The following is a 22,125-nucleotide window of genomic DNA, read 5'->3' as shown; positions in this document are numbered from 1 at the left end:
CCATTGTATATATGAACCACAGCTTTTTTATCCAGGTGTCTACTGATGGCACTTGGGTTGCTTCCATAGTTTGGCCATCGTAAATAATACTGCAATGAACATAAGAGTGCATATATTCTTTTGAATTAAGTGTTTTGGGATTTCTCCAGATAAATCCCTAGAGACTTAGTGTTTTGGTATTTCAAATAAATCCCCAGAAGTAGAATCACTGTGTCAGAAGGCAGGTCCATATTTAATCTTTTGAGGAAACTCCATACTGATGTCTCCCATCAACATTATTCCATTTAAAGAAACCTCTTAAGACCACTTTTCCCTCCAGCTCCAGCATTCTCCCTCTCCTTATCCTAACAGCTATTTCCTAAGAGATGTCTACACTTACTAACTTTGCTTTCCTACAACCCAGGCATTCATTAATTCTCTGAAAACTGGCAGCTGCTTCCACTATTGCACTTAACTTGCTCTTGCTAAAATTGCGGATGTCCTCACTTGTTGCTTAAGCTTATGAATACATTCCAATCTTCCTCTTACTTGACCTCGAGAACATTTAATGCTGCTGATCATCTTCCCCTTCTTCTTATTCTTCTCCCTTGATTTTCATGTCTCCACACTTTCTGCTTTCTTCTCTGCCTTTTTGGATTGATTTTCTCAGTGCTTATGTAAGCTCCTCTTTCTTTGTCCACTGTTTCAGTGTAGGCATCCTCCAGGTTATTTACTGGGACTTCCTAATCTCACTCTACACAACCTCCCTAAAACATCTTATCTACTGCCATGGCTTCATTCATCAATGTAGTGATTCTCAAGAAGGAAGGGGAGTGTATTTGGAACCTATGTCAGTCAGGCTCTCAGACTTGGGTACACCTCCTTCCATCTTTCTTTGCTTCTCACTATTACTAATGACACAGAAGAAAAGATGGTTCTACATGCTTTTTTCATCTGCCCAATTTCCAGAGCAGAAACCTGTTGTCTTTAATTTCACCTTCTCCATTAATCCCATTCTAAGTCCAATAAGTTACATGTGTTGTCAACCCTTTCCACTAACCTTAAATCTTTCACTTCCTGCTGTTACTACCCTAGTCCAGCTACTATCATCTCTTCTCTAGAATTCTTCAAATGCCTTGAATTGGCCTCTTACATCCCTCCACATCCCTTACTCCCTTCTCTCCCAGTCACAAAATTCTTCCAGGTTCTAAAAAGTATTTTAGGATGTATACACTTTATCTGGACCCTTTCACTGGCTACCTTTGACTTAGCCTACATGTCTACAGCAGATTAGGTAGAAATATCCAGTATCTAGCATGGGTGATGTCCACAGTGCAAGCTGCAGTTTCTTTGGCCAGTGTATCTTCACAGGATCAGTCCTGCAACAGGATTTTTGGCCTTATTCCTGCCTCACAAGCCTGGTTCACTGGCTCATTTGGAGAGGTCTTTGAGCTATCCAATATTTTTTTTCCTTTAATATGTTATTTACCTAAAGGTTCACTAAGAGGCAATGCAATGATGTGTTTTTCCTCAGTATTTGTGATGTGTTTGATCCAATTCATCTGTATCCTCTCAGATTTTTGTTATTTATTTTAAAAAGAGAGTTAAAAAAAAGAAGCAAGTTCCTCTGGGTATACAATTACCAAATGTGCATATTACCTATATGTACTGTGTTTTACCCCAACATCCATTTTAATAAATTATTTTTCTGCTTAAAATTTTCAGCACTGGTTTTGTTGACAACAAATGGAAACTTAGCCCTTCTTCCTACCTATATTCAATCAAGTAGCATCTATCAAATTTCCCACCTCCTTAGAAATATGGAAAGGACAATTATCAAGGCCTCCAAGTTACATTAATATTCAGAACTCTAAGGCATCAAAGGACCTACATTTTTTTTCATTTGTAAATTTAAAGTATGAAGCATAAAAATATGATTATCACATAACAGTCTTAGACAAATTTAACTTAAGGCCATCTATAGGCTATTAGAAATATATAATAATTATATAATAAACAGTATCATAGGCTTTTAATTATCTATCACAATCCAGGACATTAAGTTTTAAACTAAACAGGCAACAGATGAAAAGATTTTGGGGAGTGGGAAACCAAAGAAAGGAAATAGAAGTATAGGTAATACTCAATATAAATGGGTTGCTAAATCAGTTTTGTGACGCATAAAAACAATGTTATTAATAAAGAATATATTCCTAAACCAGCTCACAGAAATAGTACATAATGTTTCTAAAGAACAGTATTAAAGCAATCACTATGTATGATTCCATGAGAAAAGGCGTTCAAATTTCTAGGCACACCAGACATTTATCTCTCAATAGGTCCATTTCTGTAACTTACATGCATGTGGAGCTGATATTACCCCACTCCAACTTCTACATGGTTAAGATTTATATGTAAGAGGTTTGATCCCTCTTCCTTCTCTCATCACCAACAAAAAATTGACCTGGCATTGGAATGGGTCTAATAAATACTGATCTGTAGCAGTGTATAGTTATGCCACTCCAAAAGAGCAAGATAAGAGATGACCTGATGTTGGAGTTCTAGCAAAAGCAAGGAATATGTACATGATAAAAAGAAAATAACTACTAAATAGTGACCTAAAGAAGTTTTCACTGAACTGGCCAAGTAGAAGAGACTTGGGGGATATAAACATCCACAAGTGGCTACTTTTCAATTACAAGAAACAGTTAAAAAAATTTTTTTGCAAACTAAAATAATCTTTTTTTCTGCTATTGTTGTTAATAGTTATTGGAATGCTGCAAGAAGAATTTAAAAGGTGGGCATCCACATGAAATGTTGTCCTGTGATCTCAAATTAAATTGGGTAAATATTAAAATGATCTTCACATCTTCATCACAAAAAGGTCTTTGAATACTCAAGGTATCTAGATGCTCAGGATCTGAGAGTTTTTAATAAACAACAACAAAATAAATCAAAGTATAAATAATCACAAGTTTACTAAACCACAATAGTTATTGACTGTTAATTAAGTTGGAGTTTATTCACGCTTGATGAGGCATGACATGCTAGAAAAAAAAGATATTGGGGGAAAAGCTGGAAAGAAAATGGCATTTAAAAACTAGTTGAAATAGGGAAAAAGACACTTTTATTGGCGTACATAATATTTTCTATTATGTCTAACAATCCTTCACGTCCCTGTATCAATTATCTGTAGCAAATCTTTCAAATTAATGTAAGCTCTACACCTCCTCTGACTCTCCATTTCCATTTGTACCTCTAGAATAGGAGTCTTGCTGCCTCAGCTTGTGACTGTGTCAGTCTAAACTCTTATCTTCTGTCATTTAGAAATTTTAACAAAAAAATCTGTCTCCTCTAAGAAAAATTTTAAAAGCTAATTAGTCAGTTCCTAAAACATAATTCCTTTTGCTTAAAACATTGTAAGCAAACCAATTTCAAATTCTAACATCAAAAGTAAAATACACATCAAGCACAATTTGTACAGCTAATTTCATTATTAACTGTGACAGAATCTATCTTTAGGAATTAAAGCATTACTCTAAAGAGTTTAAATAAACTTATTAAGACTGAAAATGATAGAAAATACCCAACAAAAGCTACATTAGAAAATATGTACTTTTGTAAAATTTCTTTCCTCTTGGAAACACCATAAATAGAGAAATACATTATTACCTTTTCTCTCATGGGAAACCAAAGGATTGAAGAAACAAACATAAACATTTACTCAACCTATAAATACAGGACCAACTGTTCTTTATAAATGTTTGTCACGCTTGATATTACGAAAATTATAAGAAAAGATTAATCATAGTACCTCTAGGTGGCAAATCCATATCCCCTGATGTCAGTCCTATCAAGTTAGGCCTTTGTGCATGCACTCTGTGTCTATACATAGGTCTGGAAGTGTTTGTTATGCTTGGGGCCTCAGGATTATAGCCATCTGTGTCATATGTATCTGGTAATACAAAAACTGTAATTAAAAAACAATTGTAAAACTCCATTTTATAATTTTTCTATATTAATAACAGAAAAAGTAAACTGTAACATGTTACTAATACAAAGCTAACATATTTCATATGTATTAAAAAGAAAATTTAGTTTTATAAAAATTAAAATGTTATTTAAAAGAAAATGTAAGTTTTTAAAAACATAACTGAAGACTTACATTTAATGTACATTCAACTTGTCTACATTTTTATTCTATATAATTATAGTGAGAAAAATAGACCTGCTAGAGCAGTGGTCGGCAAACTCATTAGTCAACAGAGCCAAATATCAACAGTACAACGATTGAAATTTCTTTTGAGAGCCGAAAACCGACTTCTGTGCATGGGCCACAAAGTTTCAATCGCACTGTATGTGCGCACCCGCACGTGGTATTTTGTAGAAGAGCCACACTCAAGGGGCCAAAGAGCCGCATGTGGCTCGCAGGCCGCGGTTTGCCAAGCACTGTGCTAGAGTAATTCACTCTCTAAACATTTAAAAATTCCTCATCTAAAGCATATTCATAAATACAGAGAGGGCCAAAACTGCACCTGCAGTAAAAAGAGAGGGTGGAGCAGGAGGAGGCTGGTGATGAATGCCAGTTGTTACTACAGTAGGAACAGAACTGGTTGCAGAGTTTGGGGGAGCATCCATGCCAGATGGCTGCAAAGGAGGAAGTGGAGGTGGTGGTCCTGTCAAAACCAAAGAATAAGAAATATCATCTGAAAGCAAACAAATAAAATAAGTTATTTGTATATCCAAACATGATATTCTCATTCATCAAACTATAATATCTACAAACATCAAGCTCTTACAACTATTTTAGTTTTCTAGGGTAAATAGCCTTTTAATGTTTTCTAAAACAGGTTTCTCTTAAGCTATAAAATATTACAGGCAGCTGGGATTTATCAGGGATTGTGCATAATTCAGAGTTACTCCAAACCATAGTAAATCACAGGTTTGGCATAGTCAAGCAAAGTAGGTGTATAGTCTAAATGGGGATATCTTGCTCTTAGTTTCCCAGCATCTACAAAATTACTTTAGATACTTTTAATAAAAGCAAGCATCAAACTATTAACTTTTTAAAAAGATTACAAATGGACAGATAGTAAGTACAGGCAAACAAACGTATTTACTTACCTGTGACAGGTGGTAGACTGGGTGGTAATGGGCCTGGTGGTGGCACTGGGGGTCTCAGATTCACAGGTGGGGGTGTAAGAATTGGTGGGGGAGGGGGGAGTCCAGGAGGAGGTGGTCCTTCAACAACAGGAGGCTGTGCTGGGAAAGGCAGCATACCAGGAAGATTCACATCTTCTACAACTACTGGGTCACTTCCATGATCAAAAGGGCACATGTCTCCTCTCATACAGAAACCCTTTTCTGTGAAGAAAAAGAGAAATATGAAAAGTGTTGGCATTGGTGATCTGACATATGAGTTAACAAAAGTAAGATATTTAAAAACAGAAGTATTTTTTAATATAGGGCAAGTGTAATTAACCATATCACAAGAGCTACCCTGCTAATTCCAATAATTTAAAAATACTTATTAAAGTCATAATAAAGGTAACACATACACTAGAAAATGTATCACCAAATTACAGTGAGTATACCTAACTATAAGATGGTATAAAACTTATATATTTGTCATTAGAAATACTTCCTGTATTTAAATCTCACATAAAACTTTATAAACACTGCAACTATAGCTTTCATAAGTTTACAAAACTTTTACAATAAAACCTTAAGAGTCTTCATTTATAAATTCTTAAATAGGTAATATTCACATTTCTGGTTCTACTTACATGACCATAACCATTCCTTTTTAAAAATGTAAACTTTGAAGAAAATGTTTCAGTAGCAGATTCCCTCACAAGTATTAGTCTTGTTTGATAAATTCCAAATATATCTTAAGACTTACATGCAAATAAACAATATATTTAAATTGGTACTCAATAGTCAGTAGTGATTAAAGAGGTTTTCAATAATATTGAGAAATTTATGAGTGCTTAAGATTAATTTCCCACTATTTCCAATAGGTTAAGTCTTTGAATAATTGTGTGTAACCTAAACTTACAGAATTTAGTCAACTGGATATATTAATTCAGTATGTCATGAAACAGTTGAAAGGCTTACTTACCATCATAGTCTCTACACCGTTTTTTTGGCATTGGTGGTCTGACATATGAGTTATGGTCCACTTGGTCTTCATGAAATTCAGACCAACTTTCGGTAGTGTTATTACCATGATGTGTAGGAGCAATTACTGTTATGGTGCTGCTCAAAGTAGGTACAGGGTAGTGACCAGATGAAATGTTAGGTACCGAAGAAACTGGAGTATAATTGTTTTCTAGTGGATCTGCTCTATCCAGGTCATATTTAGGTTTTACCAGATCTCTTTCTGCAACAAAATATAAATGACTTATAAAACTATTTTTTTCAAAAACCATGTCCCAGATGCAGAAATAGTACTATTTTCACAAAACAGAAAATGTTCCAATTTTAGATAACCCTCTTTTTCTTTTGAAAACTAACAATGAATACACCATGTCCCAAGAAAAACTTTTTTTTTCAATGTAACCTAAACTATAAAACCACACATAAATTTGCTGTACTTAATGAGTTTAAAATTTCTTGAAGTTCTATTTACAGAAAATAGATTTTTAATTTTTCTTCACTGTAATCTTAGTATGCATAATTTCAGACCCCCAAAAACAAAATATGTAATAAAATATGGTTATTTTTTCTGCAATGAATATTTGTCATCCTTCTAAAAATCTTAGCATGCCTTTTTACAGTGAACACCATCTGACAATGAGAATGAATGAGCAGAGGAAGAAAATGGAGTTCATATTAAACATAAACAAAGAAATTAACTGGGCTGTTTATGGACCCAAGGAAAAAGAAAAGGTATTAAGGAGATTCGTTAAGTGAAGCTATGTGCCAAGAGGCCTAGTATATGTAGATCAAAAGGGGAAAAACTCTAAAGAGTAACAGAGAAGTGCAGGGTTTATATAAGGCTACAAAATCATTTCCTAGACTTAATAAAGATGGCTGTACAATAAAGTTTGCAAGGGTAGCTAATATCAAAGCTTAAGTAAAGGTGTTTTACTCAAAGATGTTTGTTTTATTGGTCATAATATCTCCCTTTTAATGCATATTGCAAGAAAAATTATAGATGTTGGAAATGACATGGTCTTGCAATTACACACATCTGAAATGAAAACTTTTAACTGTTTTCATAGTTTTGAAGTGTAACTGATATATAATTAAAACAAGTTTTATGGACCTTAAATAAGAAGTATTTTCCCAATAAGAGAACGCCAACAAAAATATACGCATATATGATTTACCCCTGCTTCGTGTTCTGCTCCTGCTTCTGGTCCTGCTTCTATCCCTATCCCTGTCACGAAGCCTCTCTTTACTCCAACTTCGACTCCGACTCCTGCTGTAACTGCGACTTCGCCCTCGTCTTCTATTGTACCGGTCTCTGTATGAATCTCTTCGAGGAGGGTTTCGATCATAATCTCTTTTGCGAGAACGATCATCCTTTTTCCTCTCATCACGACTTCTAAAGAAATATATGATTACTTTTATGTAAATAACTTTTAAGTAGATACAGGAAAAACTCTAAATGCAAAAGTCATATTTAATTCTTTTTTTTATTGTCTGATTGTATTTATTTTTTTTTCATTTGATTTGATTTGATTTTTTTGATTTTTTTTTTAATTTCTTTATTGATTAAGGTATCACATCATATTTAATTCTTATAATATCATGATTCTTTATTGTACCATCAGAATAAAAACATAGGAAAATGAAACAATAAATAACTCGAACAATAAAAAATTGAACATGATCTGCAGAACAATTACTCTAAAAACTCCTTTAAGGAAAAATCTCTTAAAGTCTTAATTCTTAGTCTTACACAAAAAGGCATATATACATTTAGGTATCTATACATATGTCTTATAGTACATATTATCTGTACATATATGTACTTATACATATGAACACTTATATCTTATCTCATAGGCATGTATCACATGCACTGCATTATAAATGCCTTTGAAGCCTTAATGAAATAAATCATAAATTCTTATTAAAGGGAAACTTCAAGCAAGAAAAGGTCTCATTAAGATTTCACTGGAATTTGAAGTTAAGAATAAAAATAAGAATAACTTTAATAAATGGTAGAAAAGGACTGAGTTACACTTTCTTAAACCAGTAACAAAATAGACATTACTTGCCCCCGTGTAAAAGATAATCAAGTCTAAGCAGCTGTGTAAAAGATAACCAATGTCTAATCACCAAATATGGTTCAATGAATTAATCACCTATTTTCTCTGTATCGGGAGCTTGACTGGGGAGGACTGTGATTTAGCCTTCTGGAAAACTTCTTCTCTCTTTCTTCCTCTTTTATAATCTTACATACAAAAAATAAAAAAAATAAAGGTGTAGAAGATTTAGCAACAGTCATTCTTTACCATGTTACTATTTCAATGACTTAACTGATATTAAAATATAAAAGCAAAATTTCCATTTAAACAAAATACATTTAGTTTAATCACTAAAGACAGGCATGCTGAAAGTTAAAGTGAACCTAAAGAAACTCATAAATGCTTATCTTAGATAATAATTAGTGGAGAGAAAACATATTAAGCAAGTGTCCTCATCTAAAAATTATCAGTGAAAATCCAACTTTATTCCTCTTTCAAAAGTCCAACATACATTCATGTTTTGGTTCATGGATTTGATTTGGCACTGAACACATTAGGGAATATATGAGCATGCATTAGAACTAACCAAGTCATAAAAAAATAGAACATTTGAGAAAATAACATATAAAATAAAATAGTGCTTCAGTTTCTCATGGTAGTGTGGCAGCAATATATTCCTCTTTCCTACAAAAGACCTTCATTCACATTATATAATTAATAGAAAGCAGCCCTGAAAAACATTCCCTTGTTCAATGCTACTTTGTTTAGGCTAGAATTTTCCATGCTGTACTGCCCAGAACACTGTTTTCATAGCACATTAATAGGTGTTACTAGAAAGAAAAGGATTTAGAGGATAAATAAATTCAGAAAATACTGAACATGTGGCTTCTAGAAATATGATAGGCATTAAGATTTGCATTTTTTACAAGAACCCTAAGATATTCTAGGGTTCTTGTAAAAAATGATGTAGGTATTCTACAAATAATATAAACATGTTCTAGTTTATGCCAGTTGCTCCAGCATCCCTTTGGGTGAAAGCCGCTCACTGTCAAAAGTGTTCCCATCCTATATAATAAAAGGGTAATATGCAAATCAACCACACGGCAGAATGACCTGTCACTATGACGTGCACTGACCACCAGGGGGCAGACATTCAATGCAGGAGCTGCCCCCTGGTGGTCAGTGCACTCCCACTGGGGGAGCACTGCTAAGCCAGAAGCCAGTGGAAGAGCTAAGGATGTCCGACTGCTGGCTTAGGCCCACTCCCTGCAGGGAGTGTCAGTTGGACATCCCCTGAGGGCTCCCGGACTGCGAGAGGGCGCAGGCTGGGCTGAGGGATACCCTCACCCACTCCCGAGTGCACAATTTTCATGCACTGGGCCTCTAGTTGGATAAGTTAAATATGGATATTCTATCAACAGACCAAACTCTGACACTGCTTAAAAATTTTATAACAGTCTGTCCTTTTTCCCCCCTTATTAACACTTTTATTCTCTTGCCACTCCCCTGCCAAAAATACTGGGTACAAATAAAACTCTCCTGAGGCACTTTTTCCTTTTTATTTGCCTCAATGCACACTTGCAAGTAATTTGTGTTGACAGATCATCATATCCCATAATACATGATCAACGGTGAACTTTTACTACACCCACAGCATTTTTTATCTAGATTGCACCTGACATTCTGACAGTTCTGAAAGGGATAAATATCTTTAACAGGGTGTTTTATGTGTGCCTGTCTGTGTAATTATGTACAAATACATGTGTATAAATATGTTTAGGTATAGAGGCATAAAAATATATTTAAGAATTATTATGTAACATTATATATGTATACATATTATTGCATAAGCATGTTTTAGTTATATAATCTGAAGGGGGAAAAAAGGTTTATGAGGGGTAAAAGAACCCGAAGGTCACAACATCTTTCACACAACAATCTCTCAATACTAATAGTAATTACCATTTACTAAAAACCCTACTATGTGCCACATATATACTGGGTGCTTTCTAGATATTATTTAACTAGTCCTCACAACAACCTCATAATATTTCCATTTCACAGCTGAGTAAACTATGGCTTGAAAAAGTAATGTTTTCAAGGTCACAAAGCAATGACTGTTAAAGGCAACTTTTAATTGTCAATTTTTTTTTGCTGGAATTACAATCCTTAAATATCAAATTGAGATCTGAATTATTATATGATTATTAAAGAATGGTAATTGTGTATAAAAGATGGCTGCTCTGGAGTTTTTCCATAAAATCTCTTAAATTATGAGGTCATTTCTATTGCCCTGTGAAGGTCATTTAATTAACTACCTTCAAAATAGTTCCCTACAAAATGCTTGTGGAACAGAAACCGTCAATCTAATTATTTTCACAGAACATAGGTAATAAACGTCCATAGCTATAAGATACTATGCAGAAAAGTTAAAGGCCTGCTTGTAAGATAGATCCTTGGCTGGCACCTGTGAACTTTGATTTCTGGAGGGTTCCCATCATTGCCTGATAATAACAGCTCATTTATGCCTGAATTGTCTGTGTACGCAATATGGTTTATGGCAAACACCTGCTTTCCTCATGGGAATCTAGAACATACTAGGCAGAAGGTACCCAGGTGGCCAAACCTAAGTAAAAGTCCTGGACAGTGAGTCTTTAACAAGCTTCCCTGATTCACATATACTGTCACTACTCCTTAAGCACATCTTAGGTGACTCCACTGGGAGAGAACTCTGAAAGCTTGCACCTGCTTCCCCCTACACTTTGCACCATACACTGTTTTCCCTTTGCTGATTTTGTTTGTATTCTTTCACTGTAAGAAATCTTAACTGTGAGAATGATTATATGCTAAATCCCGTGAGTACTCCTAGTGAAATCATTGAACTTGGGGGTGGTCTTGAAGACTCCTAACACAGATACAGAAAATACAACTCAGTTTAATTACCCCTTATATGTTTTCAAAGAAAATATATGGTTTAACACAAATCCTTACCTCGTCTTTTTTTATATCTTTTTCTTGGTGCTGAAAAAATTCCACCTTTAAGCTTCCTGATGATGGCTGCTCTGGAGGAGGTAGGTAACTCTTTGTATTCACAGCATCAAAAAGTTTTTCCACAAATATCTGTGTCTCTAAAAATAAAACAAACCAAAAAATCGCACATATTAAAAGCCATTTGCTAAGTTATTATTCTCCACTTAAAACCTCCCTAACCAGCGTGCCATGGCACAGTCCCATGGTAACACCAATATATTCAGTTTTCAGGGTGATGAGGGCTGGAACAGCCAGAGTTTCTGGGCCAGTCACTTCCAGCCATACCAGTCTCCATGTACCTTACCAGTGCGCAAACACAAATATTACCATCATCTAGATGTTGGCAAGTGAAAAAGCTAAACAGCACTGCACTAGACAACATTCAAAGTAGATCCCTAAGAAGTACTATCCTATATAATAGAGATAACATGCAAATTAACCCTCACACCCTCACAAGATGTCTGCCTACGACCAGGCCGGCAGGGGGGTTAGTGAGGGAAGACTAAATGACTAAACAGCAGCTGCGTGGGGCAACCACGCAGGGGGGGGATAGTGAGGGACAACCAAACGACAGGGGGGATAGTGAGGGACGATCAAACGACTGAACAGCAGGCTGCGTGGGGCAACCAGGCTGGCAGGTGGTTAGTGAGGGATGACCAAATGACTGAACAAGTAGGCTGCGTGGGGCGACCAGACTGGCGGGGCGGGGGGGGGGGGGGGGGGGGCATGAGGGGCGACCAGGCTAACGGGGGGGGGGGGGGCAGTTGAGGACGACCAGGCCGGCGGGGGGGGGGGGGGGGGCAGTAAGGGGTAACCAGGCGGGCGGGCGGGGGGGGCAATTAGGATTGACCAGGCCGGCAGGGATGGGGCATTTGAGGGCGACCTGGCCGGCAGCAGGGGGGCAGTTAGGGGCGACCAGGCTGGGGGGGGGGGCAGTTAGGAGTGATCAGGCCGGCGCGCAGAGGCAGTTAGGCGCGACCAGGCAGGCAGGCAAGCTATTAGGAGCCAGTGGTCCAGGATTGTGAGAGGGATGTCCAACTGCCCCGGGATCAGGCCTAAACTGGCAGTCGGACATCCCCCAAGGGGTCCCGGATTAGAGAGGGGTGTGGGCTAGACTGAGGGGACCCCCCCCCCCCCCGTGCACAAACTTTGTGCACCAGGCCTCTAGTCTTTAAATAAACAAGCATCCAGTCATTTTCTTAATCTTCAAAGAAAAAATATCAGCATGATTTAAGAAAAAGCATAAGAATGGTAATAAGAAAACAAAGACTTTCTTTATAAATAAACTATGGATATAATCAGTAATAAGCTATGGATATAAATCAGCAATAACATTGTTCGTCTTCATTACAATTAAAACCTCTCTCTTACTGAGTTCCTTTAATACTGTGGATACTTTAGTGTTTATTAGTGTTTATTTTATGTTCATTTTACTCCTCGGCCATAGGAGTAAATTTAGAGAGAAATTTTTTAGAGAGAAAGGAAGGGAGAGGGGTAGAGAGAAACATCAATGAGAGACATCAATAAGCTGCCTCATGCACACACCCTACTGGGGATTTAGCCAGCAACCAGACATGTGCTCTAATATGGAATCAAACTGGTGATCTCTTGGTTCATGGATCGATGCTCAACCACTGAGCCACACTGGCTGGGATGGAATAATCTGCTCTTTTTCAGTAAGGATCATCTCAGTGTGGCAGGGAAAGCTAATGTATTGGTTAATCTGCCCAGGAGCTCTGTAAATTCTGCACCACATCTTGGGAGCTTTGTTCACTTGGATGTGCTCGATGACCAGAGACTCTACATTACATCTAAACCCTCCAGCATTACTCTGCATTTTTAAGCATGTGCAGCAAAATTCAGCACTCTTTTTGGGCCACTGACCCTGTGTCCAGCCCACTGTTTGGCCTGGGCACACGTACCAATTCCACCATTGTAATGATGGAATGGCACACACTGCTTCTGTAAAGTGACACCCTTCAGATACCTGGTGGCTTTTCAGATATGCATACCCTTGATGGCCTGGACAGTTTCACAAGTCTTCTTAAAGTGAACATGAGGATCTGAACCTCTTAATTTTCATGATTTTGTGAGGTCTTCTGGTCAAGTGAATAGTGAACCATTTTCAGAGGTCACCTCAGACTTCTTTCAAGAACAGCTAGATAATCTTATTTTAAATAACATAAAATAAAGTAGTATTTTTAAAACAAAGATCTTACCTTTTTGAAGAAATACATCCAGTTGATCAATACATAATGCCTTTAATTCTTTTTCACTTTTGTCTTTTTTTACCAAAGCAAGAACATATTTTGCTAGGGCTGATGGATCTGCATCACAGCTGAAGAAAAAAACAATGTTGAAGGAAATTTAGCCATAAATAATCGCATATTCTACAAATTTCAGTTACAAATGGACTTAGTAGGCATAATTAATAGTGACATGAATTAACATATGTAAAAAGCACCTGGCTCGTGGAAGGCAATAAAGACAAGTAAGTTCTGCTTTGTAGTAATATACTTTACATAATTTGAACAGTCATTATTCAGTATCCTTCCAAATATATACTAATATATGTATTGAAAACTCAGTAGGCTTTATTACTATCAAAAAAGATAAATTATAACAAAGTAAAAATAATTTCAAAACATCAAAAACTAATATAATTAGTATGGTATGATAAAAATATCAACAGGCTTTTCCCCCTCAGAAGTAGATAAATAATAACTAACACTGGAAGAGTACAATAAAGAAAAACTTAAGTATATACTATTCAATATATTATTTTAACGACAAGTAAGTCTAGAAACAGACCCAAACATATATAGAATTTTAGATTTTATAATGGTGGCATTAAAATCAATAAAGATAAGATGAACTAGGCTACCTGTACCTAAATGCCTGACCTAAAGGAATGATAAATGTTATGAGATGATAAATGTCTGCAGGATTACTAAGTTCATTTTCAGGGTAATTTGTTACTTATCATAAGTCAACTTCTCTCACAGATCTACTACTATTTATTTGCAAAGACTTGAAGTGGGTTATAATCTAAACAAAAAAACAAGGGGAAAAAATCTTATTTCAATAGTATATGAGAGACTTAAAAAAACTTTTTCTTCGTAGTTTACTTCAATATAGTTACTTATACCAACGTTTTTTAAATGCAGACAAAATAATTTATGGTAAATTAATGTTTTCCCATTTTATTATAATGAGCACGAAAAACTTAGATCTGTGATGAAATAAGCATGAAGAAATGGGACAATAACCTCATGATGTATTTATAGATATACTTATATCTGGCAATCTGCTATTACTGCAGGAGAAACCATGAAACAATACTTATGCATGTTAGGTAACTTGACTAAACACAATCAACTAAGCATTAACCTAACTAGACATCAAGCTAAACATACTTCAGTTTACTAGAAATCACTAATACTATATCACAGTGTTATATTGTTTTTATTGCAGTTGCTGTTAATAAAAAATTCAGTCTCTACATTGAATCTAAATGCTATAATTTGATTCAAAACTGGTTTGTTGTGAATTTTCAAATTTAATAATGCCTTTCTAATAATGTAACTGTCAGTTTACATTTCTCTAAACTGAACACCAAATCTATTCCATTCCCACCCTGTTAGTTTTCAAAGTGGATTAATATGTCAGCAGCTAAAAATCTGGAGAAAGACCTTTGTGATTTTTATAATTATTATGGTCTATAGACTACAGTTTTATAAAACAGTAAGACAAAATTCCCAAACAATCTTTGCTCAACAACTTTGAATAAAATCAAGAACCAATAAAAGTCACAACCACAACAAACCAATTATACACAAAAAATTTAAGTACCTGAGATAGTCTGAAAGGCAGACTACTTTTTAAAATTTGTTAGATTGCAAATTATAAACTAGAAGATTTGTAATTTCACATTTAACAACAAAACAGGTAAATCTGCATTTGATAGGCAATTTTTCTTAAGTCCTATAAGAAAACATTTTATTTGTATTTCAATTATTTTGTGTTTTTGTGTTTTTTTTATCTTTATTGTTGACCCAAAAAAAAGGTATGTGCTTGCAAATTATAGCCTAGTAAAAAATAATCTGAACTATAAACATTTAATAATATACCAAAATGGTATGTATCAGGAACATGCAAAATGTGTTCTCTTTTCTATTTGTCTTAATTAAAAGTACCAATGCTGCATCATATCAACATCTAGCAATAATAACCTGCTATACAAAATCAATGATGTAAAAAAAAAAAGTCTAAATAACCTAATCAAAAGAATCACATTCACATAATAAGGAGTTAGTTACTTTTAAAAACTGTCTCCATGGCAAGCAAGATTGATTTTTCATTAAGTACTTTACTAAACTAGCTGCTACTGATAATAAGTTTGCGATTTGAATGATACATATCTTGTCAAAGCTAGACTTTACCCTCTTCTACCCTGCTAGCATTCTGGAAACGTGTGAAAGAAAAGGGGGGTTGAAATCTTTTCTCAGATCAGAGAAAGAGACCAAAAAAAAATCAGATTTTGAAAATGCATAAGGACAAAGGAACACTGAAAGAATGGCAAACTGCATTCCCACCACCTCAGAAAGCATGCCAAATTCCCTGATTTTATATTCCATAAGCACTTAGCCCAGCAAAAACATAATCTGCCAATAAAGCATGAGTCTAACACAGAGTAATTTTGTGTGTGTGTATTTGGGGGTGGGGGAATGGAGGTGAGGGGAGGTGGAGAAAACACAAAGAAAACCAGAAACTACAAAATAAGGCAGGCATTATACATGACCTACCAATAGCATTTGTGACAGGTCAGGTGGAAGGTGGAGCAACTACCAGTGTTTTAGTTAATAGTAAGTCAAGTGAGACAGGTGTGAAATGGTTGGGAGAAAACTTAAATCATAAAGATGCAATAAAATAGAACATTGAGAACTTCTGAGGAAACAGTGAGTGCAGTTCTCCTATGCAGTAATGAGTGCTTTCACTTATAGGTGCCAACCTTTATAAATATATAAACAAACCCAAACAGATTCATAGAAAAAGACCAGAATGGTAAATGGTCAGATAGCTTACTAGGCATTCTCAGTCAGGTAAATTGAAATGTCAGAGAGAACTTTGTAGGCTTTCAAATAATTGAGGGGCTATCACAAGAAAGGATTACTTTTATATTCACTATATCCTCCATGGGATATAATTAAAACTAGTAAATGAAAGCAACCACTTTTGGCTTAAAATAAAGACAGACTTTTAAAAAAATAATCAGAGGCCTCCCACACGCAGAATAAACTGTCTGAGAGAAAGTGAGTTCTCCATCATTAGAATGGTTTCAAGCATAATCTGAACAGCCCCTAGCAGATAAGTACTAGATTGGATAGTAAATCCCTCTCAAGTCTGAGAGAGCATAATCCCTAGGTTAATTTTGTTCATGGGATATTGTGCAGCTATATTAAATATAAGATAATGCAGTATTCTTTTTACTAGGTGTACTGGTTAATTATGTGGATTCTGTAATCAAAGAAAACACAATAATTTCAAGAGAAACATCAAAAGTGCTTTATTCAAAGTCATGTCCATCATTAACTACACATTTCCCTCATCTTTCAGGTAATTTGTGGATATCGTCCTAATAGAACTTTTCTTGTTTTGAGGCAGACCATTCAGAGACCCAATTTTCCACTTCTTTGTACGTTTTGAAGTGCTGTTCAGAAAATGCATGTGCCACTGATCAGAACAAGTGGTAATCTGAAGGAGCAAGGTCTGGTGAATATGGCGGGTGGGTTAATACTTCCCAGGCAAGATCTTTTAACGTGTCTTTAACTGGTTTTGAAGTGTGTGATGGTGAGTCATCATGAAGCAAAATTACTTTGCCGTGTCTTCTGGCACATTCTGGTAGTTTCACGATCAAAGCGTGGTTCAAATTGATTATTTGTTGTCGGTAGCAATCAGTATTAACGGTTTCACCTGGTTTTAGAAGCTCATAATACACCACACATCCCTGATCCCACCAAAAGCAGAGTATTGTCTTCTTTCCAAATCGATTTGCCCTTGAAGTTGATGTTGATGGTTGACCTGGATCAACTCATGATTTTGTGCATTTGGGATTCTCAAAATAAATCCACTTTTCATCGCTAGTCACAATTCGATGCAAAAAAGACTTTCTTAACTGCCACTGAAGCAACATTTTACTGATGACTTTTCGGTTTTCCATTTGTCTTTCATTCAGTTGATGCGCCACCCATTTTCCTTCCTTTAAAATCTTTCCCACTGCTTGTAAATGATCGGAAATTGGTTGCTGAGCAACATTTAATCTTTCTGCAAGTTGTTTTCGAGTTTGGCATGCATCTTCATCCAATTATGCTTGTAATTGTTGGTCTTCAAACTCTTTCTGTTGACCTGGACATTCTTTGTCTTTCACACCCAAATCATCACTTTTAAAACATTTAAACCAGCGTCACAGGTATCTTAAGATGGAGCATGTTCACCATAAGCTTCCCGAAGTATTCAGCAGCACTTTTCTTCAAAATAAAGTATAAATTAAAACTTCCCGCAAATGCTCTTTTTTGGGCATGAAATTTGATATTTTTAAGTGTAAAAATCTCTATGATGTTAACACCTTCAGTAAATTTGACACATGAAGTTTTGAAGCTTGTTGTCAATGCAACAAAATAGCATACATATCAAATCGCATATATATCAACATATGTGTAACTCCATCTATTAAAAAAGCCCCGCATTATTAACCGGTACACCTAGTAATTATTAATCTATAAATATTAGTAATAAAATGTTTAAAGTTACACAACACTATAGAGATAAAGTACACATTATAAAAGATAGTTTTATCAAAAATATCAAAATCTAAAAATAGAACTTCTTACTCATGAGTGCAGCCTCTGGGCCTAACACAGTACATGAGACAGACTATTAAAGAGTACTCTATGTAAAAATCTATCTCACTAGATCAATACAGGTCACTTTTGTCAGGGACCCTTTTTTCTTCATCTTCATAAAGTTCTGATAATAAAATAAATTTATTATCTTCTAAATAGCGCATTTATCTTTCAAAAGTATTTAATCAGACACTGTTCTAGATCCTGAGGATACAACTTTGAAAAAAATAAAGTTCCTGTCCTCAAGGAATTTACATTGGGGGTATAAGGAGGAGAAAGACAATGCATACATACATACAAATAATATAATGTCATGTAGGCAAGTGCTCTAAAGAAAAATAATACAATGTAAAGGGACAGAGTATAGAAGAAAAAGAATGAAGGGAAGGAAGGAGGAAGAAAAGGAGAATAAATGAGTGAATATAACTTAGGTAAGATCATCAATAAAGGTGCCTGATGAAATGACATTTAAGTAGGGATCAAAATGGAGTGCAAGGGTAACCTAGGCCAAGGCACCCTACAGAAAAGGCTTGACGTGCCTACGTGATACATGAGGAACAAGAGTTCAGTGGGATTGGGCAAAGTGGGCATTCATAAACATTTGAATTTCTAATTTCTCTTCTCTGTAAGGATTAAAAATTAATGGCTTCAATGAGCTTTGACAAATTTAATGTTCAGATTGCTATAAAGTCATTCAAATGAATGATTTTGAAGGCATAAATATAAAATTTTGTCAATCTCTGAATATACTGTGTTAAAGATACAACTAATAATAATGGCCTTGAAAATGCATAGGGGTGACCATCTAATAGGGTCATTCTCTTCCAGTTGTTAGCACACACTAAATAAGTTGGAGAAGCCAAAGCAATGCAAAAATCAAATGTTGTAAGTCTCTCCCCCAAAATAAATTTTCTTAATACTTTAACACAAATTAAATAAGCCCTAATATAAATGTTATAATTACTCCTAACACACTCATATTAATTTTTACTTTTTAATTTAGAACTTTCAAAATAGTAATAAAACAGTAAAGTGGAAAAAAAATTAAAAAGCTACACTCCAGTACAATATTTCAAAAAGCTATTTTGTTTTGCTCAAGTTTCTTTAGAGGTTTTAGAAATTCAGTGGAAGATAACAGTTAAAATTTAACCCAAGTTTCTATTTTCAGTAATCTTGAGAGAAGGAGCTGGAGGTGGCAGTGGAATTTAAAATTTAAATATGTTAACTCAGTAACTTTAGAACATGAATACACCCACGTCTGTTCCAACGAAATTTTCACTTTATATTCAGGAAAAATATCTCATTTGCATCAGCCATGGTTCTATTATTCTGTACTTAAACTACTCTTTTAAAAATCTAAATTTCATTGCAACAAATATAACATATACATTGAAAAATGCTTGCCATAGTTTATTATAACTTCATTCAATTCAAATTAGGAGGCAAAAATACATTATTTGTATGTAGCAGTTAGTTACAGCAGAGGTTACTCATTGAGAATAATCACACCCACTTAATTTCACAAAATAAAATCACCACCACAAAATAAGCATATCAATCCATGAGAATCACACAAACGAGTTCTTATCACTGAAAAAGTTATCACAATACATCTATAATAATAAAAACATAGTATGGAAATCAACCAAATGACCGAACAACAGAATGACCATCTGGATGACCTTCCGGACGACCATGCTATGACACGCAGGTGCAATGCGACTGGTTGGGGGGCCTGCCATCACCCCACGATCGTCCCGCAGAGGGAGGCCCAGGCCACCAGCTGGCAGGGCGACTGATTGGGAGGAGGGGGGTTCCATGATCACCCCAAAGAGAGGGCCTAGGCCTCCTCTGCTGTGCGATTGATCCCGGAGCCCCTTGATCGGTCGCTCCAAAAAGGGAGGCCCAGGCTACCTGGCCAGCAGTGCTGCAGCAGGTGAGTGGGGCCTCCCTCTGCGCTGCAATCAACTGCAGAGCCCTGGCCGGGTGGATGGGGCCTCCCTCTGCAGGTCGATAGATCTGGAGGCCCCGCTATCAATCATCCCACAGAGGGACAGCCAGGCCAACAGCCAGCGATGCTGTGGCGGGTGTGTGGGGCTGGCCAACGATTACCCCACAGAGGGAGGCCCAGGCCAGCCAAGCAATCGCACCCAACGCCTGTCGCCCTCAGAGGGAGGCGACTGGTGGTGGGGGGGTGGGGGCAGCGCTGCACAGATGGCAAACAGTGGCAGCGGCGGGACCAGCTGCCAGCAGCGGCGGGACCAGCTGCCAGCAGCCGGGGGAAGGAAAGCCCCAATTAGGACCTGATTGCCAGCTAGGCCTAGGGACCCTACCCAAGGGGTCCCGGATTGCGAGAGGGCGCAGGCCGGGTTGAGGGACACCTTCCCTTCCCCCGCCCCCACACAAATTTCGTGCACTGGGCCTCTAGTATAACACTGAAAACTATTCAGTCAGTTCCTTCATTTCTCTGTATTACCCCAAGAAATAACAGCACTTCTTCCCTACCTTGAGAACAGTGGTTGGCAAATTCTTTGGTCTTAGGAAGCCTTTACACATTAACAATTATAGGGAACTACAAGGAGCTTTTATTTAAAGAACTAGAGGCCCAGTGCACAAAATTCGTGCGTGGGTAGGGTCCTTAGGACTGGCCAATGATCAGGACTGATCAGGTTCCTCGCCTCCTCGTTCCCTTGCTCCCTCAGCGCCAAGCTGCTGCCGCTGCTGGTCACCCACCATGTTCTGAGCCGCCCCCTGGTGGTCAGCACATATCATAGCAAGCAATCAAACTCCAGGTCTCCTGGTTGAACTCCTGAGCGGATACTTTGCATATGAGCCTTTTATATATATAGATTACATCTATCAGTGTTTACCATACTAAGCTTTAAAACTGGAAAACTTCAAAATTAATTTAATTTAAAATAACAAATCTGTTACAACTTAACATAAATATCCCCACTTTGGAGAGAGACTAATAAAAAAGAGGAGCCCTAGCCCGTTTGGCTCAGTGGACATAGCGTCGGCCTGCAGACTGAAGGATCCCGGGTTCGATTCTGTTCAAGGGCACATGCCCAGGGTTTCAGGCTGTCCCCAGTAGGGAGCGTGCAGGAGGCAGCCAATCAATGATTCTCTCTCATAGTTGATGTTTCTCTCTCTCTCTCTCCCCCTCTCCCTTCCTCTCTGAAATCAATAAAAATGTATTTTAAAAAACGAGAAATTTACTGGTACAAATAAATGTGAAGTCCAATGGTGGGGCTAACTTTAGGTATACCTGGGTCCAAGAGTTCAAATAATGGCACCACATGCAAGGAGGAAAGGCCTTGTGAGCACAACTCCAGAAGGCCACCATTCTGCAAGCCGTGAAGAAAGACCTCACCAGAAATCTAATTGTTGGGCACCTTGGTCTTGGGCTCCTCAGCCTCCAGAAAGCTATACAGGCCTAGCAGCTGCCTGGAGGCCCCAGCAGACAGCCCCCGCCTGGGCCCAGAGCCAGCCAGAGTGCAGCCAGGAATTCAGACAGAGAATGGACTGAACCTATGGCACAAAATATCTGCACATTAGCCCTATTCTGGGTCGTGATGAAGACAAGGCCGAGGGTCAGAGATGAGACTGGGAACCTGGGGGCATCCTTCTATTTCCACCTAAACAAACCTTACCACACCACACTCTCCCATAGGCAGATCCCTGGAATGCTTTTCTTATGACTCTGTGAAAGAACTGTGAGAATAAACAAGTAATTTTTTCTGTCAAAGAACAAAGTTTAGCAGCAGCCATTTTGGCTGCATGACTTGCAGCTGCCTGGGGGCCGCAATCTTGAAACATCAAAGATCAACCCCTTCCTTTAAATTAGCCAATCGCGAAAGACTGTGAGCTTGAGCTCCAATCAAGAGTGAGGGACAGGTCACGTGTGTGAAGCCAAGCTGACCACCTGCCGCTGGGCACTCCTGGCGCTCCAAGGATGGGTTCATCTCTCAGGCCTTGAGGGAAACAGCTCTGGGAGGGCGCACCCAGTGCCT

General features: G+C 37.1%; 1 protein-coding gene across 20 annotated transcripts in view; it reads right to left on the bottom strand.

The window, feature by feature from the left end:
• The window catches only part of RBM26 (RNA binding motif protein 26), a 90,154-nt gene that overhangs the window by 41,472 nt on the left and 26,557 nt on the right, over positions 1-22,125 (bottom strand). For 13 of the 20 annotated variants that reach the window (XR_013813904.1, XR_013813905.1, XR_013813906.1 and 10 more), the window contains exons 2-9: positions 13,430-13,548; positions 11,172-11,308; positions 8,298-8,386; positions 7,314-7,531; positions 6,101-6,361; positions 5,104-5,343; positions 4,515-4,685; positions 3,794-3,949 (exon numbers count right to left, since the gene is read on the bottom strand). Coding sequence is in view for 13 of the 20 variants with exons in the window: in XM_079779588.1 (XP_079635714.1) it covers positions 3,794-3,949; positions 4,515-4,685; positions 5,104-5,343; positions 6,101-6,361; positions 7,314-7,531; positions 8,298-8,386; positions 11,172-11,308; positions 13,430-13,548 (1,391 nt within the window). In the remaining 7 variants the exon portion in view is untranslated. The remainder of the gene's footprint in view (positions 1-3,793; positions 3,950-4,514; positions 4,686-5,103; positions 5,344-6,100; positions 6,362-7,313; positions 7,532-8,297; positions 8,387-11,171; positions 11,309-13,429; positions 13,549-22,125) is intronic. The other 7 variants (XM_079779593.1, XM_079779596.1, XM_079779597.1 and 4 more) reach the window with 4 other exon arrangements.

This window comes from Cnephaeus nilssonii, assembly GCF_951640355.1.
Source record: "Cnephaeus nilssonii genome assembly, chromosome: 8".
Classification (NCBI taxonomy): Eukaryota; Metazoa; Chordata; class Mammalia; order Chiroptera; family Vespertilionidae; genus Cnephaeus; species Cnephaeus nilssonii.
The sequence above is the reverse complement of the archived record's forward strand: the minus strand, read 5'-3'. Positions and strand labels throughout refer to the sequence as shown.